General features: G+C 35.2%; 1 protein-coding gene across 1 annotated transcript; it reads left to right on the top strand.

The window, feature by feature from the left end:
* The first annotated feature begins 7929 nt into the window (after nucleotides 1–7929).
* Nucleotides 7930–8280, top strand: LOC135950420 (uncharacterized). The gene has a single exon (XM_065499965.1). The coding sequence runs from the start codon at nucleotides 7930–7932 to the stop codon at nucleotides 8278–8280; it is 351 nt and encodes a 116-aa protein (XP_065356037.1).
* The last annotated feature ends 2497 nt before the right edge of the window (nucleotides 8281–10777 follow it).

The raw sequence follows: 10777 nt of genomic DNA, 5'->3' as shown, positions 1-10777 counted from the left end.
ATGTCTGAAATGCTGCTTGAATGCTATAACAGAAAATTATTTTTGCACCGAATGAAAAATGGATCTATTACGATAACCCCAAGAGTAACACATCGTATGTATAGCCCAACCAACCAGCCGAATCAACACCAAAGCCAAATATCCATGGCGCTAAGGTAATGCTTTATTATGATATCCTGAAATCTGGCCAGATTATCAAAGGGAACCTGTACCGTACGCAACTGATTGAAGCGTTTGAAGCAAGCATTGTCCGAAAAATGTAATAGTCCATCATGACAACGCTAGGCCACATGTTTCAATACCTATTAAAAGTTATTAAGAATGAAGTGGTTGGGAAGTTTTGCCTCACTCGCCTTATAATCCAGACCTTGTCCAATCCGAAAACTATTTGTTGTGGCCAATGCAAAACGTTCTCTCTTGGATACTCTTAACTTTGGAACATAGCATCCGATATTGACTTGATTTGTTCTTGGCCTTAAAAGAGGAGCACTTCTAAGGAGTGAGATCGAAAAATTCTTAACACACGTTTTTCATTACATTTTTTAACCCAAGTATTATTTGAATTTTTTTTTGATCAAGTTACCTTTGAAAAACATGTCAGTTATTATGTGTAATGTCAATTATATTAATTTTTTTGTTAATCTGATTAAAATGAGTGACCAGAAAAAAGTGCGTACTGAAATTATTAAATATTTTCAACAAAACCCAACTTGGTCTTACAAAAAGTTGGCCAAGCATACAAAGGTCTGCCGTCAAACTGTTTCCAATGTTATTAAACAGTACCGGGAGAACTTGTCAGTTGATAGAAAACCTGGTTCAGGTAGAAGGAATGGTCCACATGATGTTTCTAAAGCCAAAAAAATAGAACGCATTTTCAAAAGAGCTCCCAACACATCCGGTAGGAAAGCAGCCCGGTTAGCTCAGTGCTCGGACTATTTGGTACGAAAAGTTAAAGCTAATGCAGGTTTAAAAACATACAAGGCTCAAAAAGTTCCTGACAGGAACGCTACTAAAAATTTAGAGGCCAAAAACAGAGCACGGAAATTGAAGTCAAGTTTTATAAAAAAATATTCTTGCTGCATAATGGATGACGAAACGTATGTTCTGGCAGATTTTTCGCAACTTCCAGGTCAAAAATTTTATGTTGCTGATGCTCGAGGGAATGTTGAAGAAAAGTTTAGGACCCAAAAGCAGACAAAATTTCCCAGAAAGTTCTTGGTATGGCAAGCAATATGCAGTTGCGGCAAAAGAAGCCACTCATTTGTTACAACGGGCTCTATAAATACCGAAATTTACATCAAGGAATGTTTACAAAAAAGGCTGCTTCCATTCATAAGACTTCATAATGTGTCCACTTATTTTTGGCCTGACTTGGCATCCTGTCACTATGGCAAACAAGCCCTTGAGTGGTACAAGAACAATAATGTGGTATTTGTACCAAGAGAGGCAAATCCTCCAAACTGCCCGGAGCTAAGGCCAGTGGAGAGATATTGGGCTCTTGTTAAAAGAGAATTGAAGAGTACAAAAAAGGTGTCCAAAAGTGTGGTAGATTTTAAACGGAGATGGACTACATGTTCGAGCAAAGTGACAGAAAGCACTATAAAAACGTTAATGGAAGGGTTTCCGAAAAAGGTTCAAAATTTCATCACTAGTGATTAAAACTATAAAAATAATTTTTTTTGTAAATTGTAATAATAATTTCAATCAAATAAAAAAAAAATTAAAGCTGTAAGTTTAGTGGTTTCTTTTTTATAAACATATATGTATGTTAAGAATTTTTCGATCTCACTCCTTAATATGAATTTTAGAATTTTTTCTCATTGGGACCAGATTTGGTCTTGGGTCAGAGGCTGATAAAAGGATTACATGGAATATTCAAAATAAAAGAGGTTATATAAAACTGCATACCGCTAAGGATTCGTGGCTTTGGGAATTTAGAACCAGCTTGCTACAGCCGGAATTTTTACATAAGTGTTTTAAATTTGGAATCAAATTTGAGGAGTCTCTATTAAAAATTGGACACATGTTTTCCACAAAGCATCTCTTACTCGTTTTGCTGATGTTGTCTTAGTTCTTGGAGTATCGCGAGTTTCCAGGTGTTCTTGAGTCGAACACGGCTACTTGAGCCTTGAGGATTGCACTCTAGCGCCATCCTTGTAATATTAACGGGCATATTCCTGATAGTATGGCCAATCCACCTCCATTTTCTTCGATTATGGGTTACTTATTGGTTTAGTTCCAGATATCCCTATTGCTGATAGTGTTGGGCCAGAATATCCTGAATATGATTCTGAGACTCTTATTGATGAATACCTGTAATTTGTTCGTGATTGTACTCGATATTAGCAAGATTTCACTTCCCTACAACAAAGTAGACTTTACACAGGCATTGAAAATTCTGAACTTGGTTCGTCTGGATATTTTCAAGTTCCTCCATACTGAATGCAGTCGCCCGAATGCCGATCTTGTTGTTGCTGCATAGATAGCAGAAGCCATCTAAGTATTCAAGTGGTTGGCCTTGTAACATCATGTTCTCTGTGCTAACATTGTTAATTCTCATGGTTTCTGGTTTATTTCTTGTACAAGAATAAACAAATATCATCCGCATAATCCAAAACCACGAGTTGGCGTGAGAGACTCCAAGTAATTCCTCTTGTCTCTAAACAGACTTTGCTCATTATATCATCCAGCACGATGGTAGACAATTGAGGTGATAAATCCTTGTTATAATCCAGTGTTAGTATGAAATGTTCGACTGATGTTCCCGTTGTGAAGAACACATAGTTCTTCATCCTCGTTCATAGCTCTGATGATTCCAATTATTTTCTGGGGTACTCCTTTCATACTCCATCTGAGGTCTATGAACAGAAGATATAGAGGGTATGCCATCGTCTAAAGAGTTCTATTATTATGCCTAGAATATTGGCCTGATTTAAGCAGCTTCTATTTGGCCGAAAACCTTCCTATTCATCTCGCAGATTATGCCAAATATACATATATTTGACATTATTCTGAAGATATACATTTTTATAATTTGTGCGGCTATATTTCGGATTGGAATTACAATGTATTGTGGAAATTACAAACTGTATGACACAGTTATACATAAACAATATTTGCTGAAGGGTATTTAAATAATATATGAAAAAGAAATTATGTCTTGCTTTTGTTTCGATAACCTGTCATAACAAGTTTGGTACACAAAAGTACCATTCAGAATATTATACTTGATGAATAAATCAAATACTTTCTAAACAAAACGTTTGCACTTATTTAACCTGTTTTTTTTTCTTTTTTAATTCAATACAATGTCTGGTATATGTGTTTCATTATTTTTTTGGTAACAGCTAAATATTTCATTAATTTCTTATTAAAAGAAATCATTACTTTTGAAAAAGAGTAAAGAGAGCAAATAAAATTCCTATTATTGTTAGGTCTAGACTAGATAGACTAGATTAATGTCGAAACCATGGTGATGGTGGACTCAACAAAGTATTTCTGGGCGGTATGGAGTCTTTCATTAAGCGGTTTATATATTTAAATCTTTATAAAACAAAGTGCGTGTGAGTTGTCATCGAAATTTGTTATTCGTTTGAAACGTCTATCGATGACATTATGTATGGGGTATAGTATCGTGGCTTCGTTGGTTGGCGCGCATCAGATGTGATGACCATGTAGTGAAATCGCTCTGGTAGAATATCCAATATGACATGAGCTGTATGGCATGTAGCGCCTTCCTATTGAAACCACATGTCGTTGGTGTCCATATCATCCAATACAGGCCCAAAATAAGTCGACCTCTATCGCTTGCCTTTGATGGTGATGACCTGGTCAACATAGTCCTCGACGAAATATTGACCTATGACGCCCAAAATCCACACCAGTCGGTGACATTTTTTGAGATGCATTGGACGATCTTTGATCTCGTGTCGTCAATTTTGGTTCAGGACCAACCTTTGTAGTTATTAACTCAGATTGATTAGTGAGTGGAGGGTATCAAATGACTATTCATTCCAAGATGTACATAGACTTTGTTATTGATGTTCGTAAAAAGGGGGCTATGCCCATCCGTAATAAGAGAAGGACTAAATGGGTTGGGCAACATGCTATCCTTTCTTGCCTTCCACCCGCCCCACCGATTATTAAGGATCGTAAGGACATCGTAACTGCGGTTAACAAATTAATTAATGCGTTTGACAGAGCGATTTCAGATTTATGCAGATCTAGTGTCTGCAGAGATAGGAAAAGACCACCAGGTGGACTTCCGAGATTGCGAGTACTTCAAGAGAGTGTCGCAAAGTTTTCAATGAGGCAAAGAGACTAGTCCGATTACAAGTCGCCTGTGAATGAATACAAGAACCTGGCGAGAACCATCTGTAGCGACGTGGAAGGATCCTCTGAGACGAGTCGCTTGCTCAAAATCATGTCATCTTCGGCCGCTATCCTGAGTTACAGCCAGACATCGAACGACAGCTCGAGAACACTCGAGGTTTTGATGGACGCTCATTTCCCTGGCAGTGCCCCTTTATCTCAGGATAACATTGCGGAACTTTTCGTTGAGCCTTTTGAAGTCTTAATTCTCATAAACGTGGATAGGAATGGATGGAATGGGCCCTGCTACGGAATGAGGATCTAATAATACCTTGGTTGACTCGTATATATTCGGCCTGCTTAGCTTGGTGATGTATATCCGGAGTCTTGGACTAGATGCACTGTAGTCTTCGTTCCTAAGGGAGGGAAGGCTTCTTAGACCAGACCTAAGGACTTTATTAGTCCATTAGTCTATCGTCCTTCCTTCCTCTTGAAGACCATGTATAGGATAATCGAGCTGCATCTTCGTTCATCGCTTGATCCTACCCGACTTTCTTTGTCTCAGCATGCCTACATGAATGGCAGGTCTGTTGAGATGGCTCTACACTCGCTTGTGGGATTTGTAGCCGAATCACTCGAGTACAAAGAATATGAATATGCTTTATCGATATTGATGTCAGATACGATTCTTTCGACTTTAGGCGGACTGTATATAGATCAGTCTATTATCTGCTTCTTAGGTAGACTTCTGACCAATACAGTTGTTATTTCTTCAATGTGGACAATGTGGTTTAGATTAGCAAGCCGAAGAACTTCACAGGGAGGAGTTTTATAGCCACTCTGGTGGAATCTTTTAATTAATCTATGGAGTGAAACTTAAGCTCTCGGATAGTACGAAGTCGTACGGGGCATGGTTTGGACTATAAAGCAGGTGAGGCAAAACTTCCCAACTAGTTCATTTAAATAGTTTTTTTTAGAGGTATTGCAACATGTGACCGAGTGGCCGGGCTTCACATACGATCTCTTACACTTCGGGTTATCGTAATGGATCCAGTTTTCATCGCAAGTAATGATTCGGTGCAAAAATGATTTTCTTTTATAGCGTTCAAACATCAATTTGGACAAATGATTTTGCAAGCACTTGTTGAGTTTGACGCAAATCTTCATGGAGTAATGCCTCCAATTCATGGTCCACTTTGTCTTCCGTGTCAATATCACCACTTCTGAACCGCACAAACCATCCCACAGTGGGAGAAAACCCTAATTTAGTGGAATTAAATTCGTATCTTCTAAACGCTTGGCTAAATTAATTTCATTTATATGGAAATATTGCAGGCAAGGGGGTAAGCTAATAAAGTAATGCAAAATGGGTACTGATACTTCAGTAGAATGAGCGGGAGAGGCTGCTAAACTACACTACCTCGGAAGAAATTCTATACTATTTTAAATTCTAAGAAATTATTTTAATATATCTTTCAAAAAATTTAAATTTTATAAGTAATTTTATTTATAGCAAGTAACTATTTAAATCTATAGATTTTGGACATTTACTCTATTGCCGGCATAGGTCGAAATATTCATATAAAATTAAACTTTTTTTAGTTTTATTAATAAGTTTATTTTTAAAAACGAATAACAATTACATTGTGCAACAACCAAAATCGGAATGGAGAAAATCGGGAAATATTTGGACCCGCTGTCATCAAAAAACTGGAGTCTGATGAATCACTAGGAAGTAATGGATCGAACAAATGTTGCATAACATCTTTCGATAACGGTTCCACTTTTTTATAGCTTTCAGATGAAGTTCTGGACAATGTGGATATAACACAGCGTTAAAACAAATATATTAATATTGACATAAAACGCTTTGCAAATGTTATATTTTTAATCTAAATAAAGCACTACCATATTTAAAAGGACTCATAATTTTATGTCAAATTTGGAATATGGGCATTTGTTTTTAGCAACTTGTAAGTAGTTAGAATTACATAAATTTCATTTTTATATAATGTAATTACCAATAGCACTTCTTATATACAATCTTAAAAAATAAGGAACAAATTTAGTACGAGATTTTACATCGTCCCAACGATAATAATTTCTTAAAAAAATTATATTAATTCACCTCGCACTTTTTCGCACTTTTTCACCTCGCAATTAGGACTGCATCTCACAGCATTAGTAACTGGCAACCTTCCGAAAATTCAAAAAGTAAAAAAAAAAAATCTATTAGAATATGGCTATTGGTTATCACAAACAGCGGAAAATATATTTTTATTTTTCTGATTTACCAAGCCTCATATTCCATCTACATAAAAAAGTAAAAATACAACTTTAAGAAAACCTTGTACTATCCTGCTTAATAACGACATTGATAACAATTCTTCATAAAAAAAAATTCTGAAACATTTTTTACATTTAAATAGTTGCCAATACCAAACCACTGAAGTTATTGATAAATATTAAATATTTTTAAGTACAGCAACAACTATAGATTGAAACTAAATAACAATAAATCAAATATGCCAAAGTTTTTTATTTTATTTTGCGCCACTAAATTGTTGATTTCTCCCACAGTGCATCCCTCGCACGTTGAAACACATTCAGCGGCAATTTTTTTTTTTTTTCAAATTAAAGAACTAAAGCAAAACTTCCAGCATATGACGCTGTTGGCACACTTTGCTGTTAAACTATAATGTTCAATAACTAAGTTAAAATAAATTACAGACCCTTGAAAGATAAGCCATTTATTTTAAATCCCGCATTGTTAAGTCATACACCCAATATTTTAAAATAGGGTGATGAAGTTCTGAACCTTACCTACCATCAACACTTCGTCACTTGGCTTAGTACAGGTGTTACTCTTTGTATTTCCATTTAATACTGTTATAATAAGATGCTAAACCACAATTTTGGGATATTTATTATAAAAAAAAGTTGCACACATGGCGTAAATAAAAACAAAAAAAAAATTTGAATTGTAAAAATGTCTATAATGAAAACAATTAAGAAAGTATAGCTGATCAAGTCCCATCATATTTTACCCTACAGCAAATATAATAATAATCGTTTATTAGTGAGTATTTTTTGAGTCAAAATTTATTTCTATATTCAAGTCCAGACCAGACGTAATGCATGATTCTGAAACCATATTATAATTTAATATCTGTTTTAACGATCTCCATATTATTTAATGGTATAATTTCTTATTATATGAATGATATTTCAGCCAAATTGTTTCCGACACCAAATTTTCTAACAGATTATAAGTAGGTCGTGACTTACGATCAAATCTTAAGTATTCAAAAAAAACATGAGTAATCAAACAGAAAGTAAATACAACTTTACCGATTTAAATTCAAATTAATATTAATGCAATAAATATTTGTTTAACTCGCAATGAAACCCAATTAAAAGTCGGCTAGTTAATAAAAAAAAGCAAAAAAAAAATAATTTTTTACATATTCTATTCCAGATCTTTTTTTATCAATTAAATTTTCAAATTGTAATTGTATCACAAGACTATAAAATCTCAATATCGAAGTACAAATCAAAGCAGTAGCAAATAATAATTGTTCCTAGAGAGATCGTTTTGGAAATAAAAACAAGATTAAAATGAAAGTGTTAATAATCTTAGTAGTGTGTGTGGCTGCCGCAACAGCACAATTCGAAGCCTATGGAGGCGGTCAAGCTCAATCTCAAGCCCAAGCTCAATCCCAATCTCAGTCCTTTGGTGGTGGTTTCGGCGGTGGCGGTTATGGTGGTGGCCCAGGCTATGGCGGTTATGGTGGTGGTCCAGGCTATGGTGGTCGTGGCTTTGGTCGTGGTGGTCGTTTTGGTGGCGGCGGCTTCGGTGGTGGTCCAGGTTTTGGCGGTGGTGGCTACGGTGGTGGTGGCAGTAGTTCCGGTGCTCAAGCTAGCGCCGGCAGTACTGGCAGTGGCGGTGGAGGTGCCTTTTTCGGCTGAGTACTATGTTCTCATTTCTTTGTGATCGAATGTTATATGAATAAATTCACGTTAAAAAACTCAATTACATTTCTTTTGCTTGAAATATTAGATATTAGAACTTTAATAGGTGCCAATGATTTTGCAAGCTCTTGTTGAGTTTTACAATAATCTTCATGGAGTAATGCCTCTAATTACACTGTCCAACAACACTGAGATCACTTTTAACCCTTTATCTCCTCTCTTTGGGGGTCAATTTGACCCTTTTTTCGAGAAAATCAAAAAAAGTCCTTTAAAAAAATTAAAATATTCCACGAAAATTTTTGTCAGAAAATTAAATTGGCCGGTTAGAGGGTTAAGGACTATTTATATTTAAAATGTGAGACTCGAGATGGTAATTATGCTAATTAAGCGTAAAGCGCTATATTTACAACGTTTGTATCTTTAGTGACCCCCGCTTAAATTTTGCGCCAAAAATTTTCGTAGAATATTTTAAACCTTAAATGTCCTTTTTGAAAGGATTTTTTTTGATTTTCAAAAAAGGCTCATTTTGACCCCTAAAGAGATGAGATAGAGGGTAAAAATCTTCCACAGAAATGATCCCCATAAAATTCCACAATATAACTCTGACAATAACAATTCCCTCAGACATTAACTTACAACATTTTTTTAGTTAGTATAATGCTCCCTTCGACCAAAACATGAAAACTTTTCAGACCAGCTGGAGTATAAGTTTATTCCACAAGAATGATCCACTCAACATGCCCATTTGATGACATGGGCCATTTGTTGGATATTATATTTTATATTTAATCGGAACATGTCTTCTTTACAATCCACAGTTGGGCAGAATCAAATTTTTTTGGAAATAAATCTGGCATTTCTAAACGGCTAGTCCGATAAGGCGTAGCCAAGGAGTATTTGAGTTTAAGTTATTGAAATGGGCTCTAAAAGTTATCCAGAGGCGGCGCTATGGGTGCTCAAAGTAGGGTTCCTTCGACATGTAAAATTTTTAAACACGTGCCATTTTTTTATTTTATTTTTATATTTTTGGAAAGTGCTATTTATCCTTTATAATTTCCGAGTTATAGGCATTTCAAAATTTAATTTTTAAAATTTTGCTATACCTTGGTACGGTTTTTTAAAAAATATATTACGTATCTTTCGACGAAATGGACTCGATTTGTTTGTTAGTTTGGCAACTAAATTACCAATAATATGGAAAAGACTTCAGACATTATCAATTACACTGTGCAACAGTGAAAAAGGCACGTTCAGAATGCATTGATATGTTTTCAAGAGTTGTTCAACTTTACCGTAGCTACAAATTTGCTAAATATTGTTAGGGAAAAATTAGGAGATCCTGGAAGTTATTCTAAAAAAAGTTAAAAAAATAGTTCTTCCTATATTTTTCAACAAAAGTGCACGAAAAAGCTATTTTTTGGAAAAAAATTTTAACAATATTTATTTGGCGGACTCTTAGCTATATTATTACCATATAAAGTTAAGCCGTATCACAAAGTCTGGCTGTTAACCAAAAACTGATGACACCTTTTTTAGAGGCCCCACTAATTTTCAGAAACTTTGGGGGCTCATAAAAAAAATCGGTCATCAAAATGTACAAACTGAGTATAGGGTTTTACTACCTCGTGGTAGTAGAGTCGAACCTATACTGTCATGATCTTGTGTTTTTCCAAAAGTCTTCATTTGTTGCATAGTGTTATGAATCCAAAAATAAACGATTTTCAATATAAAAATTCAAAAAATTTTAGATTTTTGCTGTTTTTTGTGGGAAAAGGTGACTTAACTCTTTTTTATTAAAACAAAACTTTCTTTAAGAACATATAGCAATTTTATGTTTCTCTGTAAGGTATCTTTCGGAGAAAATTTTATTATAAAAAATATGTCCAATTTTTCGAATATGTTGCCCACGACTTTCAGAATTTGACTTATTTTGTATCAAAATTTCAATTTTGGGCCACATGTTCTAAAAACCCAAAGCTGGGATCAGCGGCTTTGGAAACCATGATGTGTTCATTATTTATCCCCGAAGTATTTTCCCAGCCCCTAAAAAAATGGGCAAAATTTTCAAAATCAAAACCATTTTTGGGAATTGCGCTCTAATTTTTCGGAATTGCGGGATTCCTTCTGACCTTAAGTTAATTTGTGTTCCTACAAAAAAAAATTAAGTCAATATCTCAATTAGATTCGGCTGTGGCGAATCTTAGATACCCTTCACCAAATTATACTTAAAAATAATTATTTTTATACCCTGCACCACCATAGTGGGGAGGGTATTATGCGTTTGTGCAATTGTTTGTAACGCCCAAAAAAATTTTAGTCTAACACCCACCTTAAAGTATACCGATCGACTTAGAATCACTTTCTGATGTCCGTCCGTCCGTCCGTCTGGTCGGCTGGCTGGCTGTCCATGTAAACCTTGTGCGCAGAGTACAGGTCGCAATTTTGAAGATATTTCGATCAAATTTGGTACATATTATTTTTTCGGCCCAAAGAC

The sequence above is a fragment of the Calliphora vicina genome, chromosome 2 (assembly GCF_958450345.1).
Source record: "Calliphora vicina chromosome 2, idCalVici1.1, whole genome shotgun sequence".
In the NCBI taxonomy this organism is placed as follows: domain Eukaryota; kingdom Metazoa; phylum Arthropoda; class Insecta; order Diptera; family Calliphoridae; genus Calliphora; species Calliphora vicina.
Note: the sequence above shows the minus strand (reverse complement) of the source record. Positions and strands in the feature narration are given on the sequence as shown.

Excerpts from the sequence above, each read along its gene's own strand:
- LOC135950420 (XM_065499965.1), top strand. The coding sequence starts at position 7,930 with ATGAAAGTGTTAATAATCTTAGTAGTGTGTGTGGCTGCCGCAACAGCA.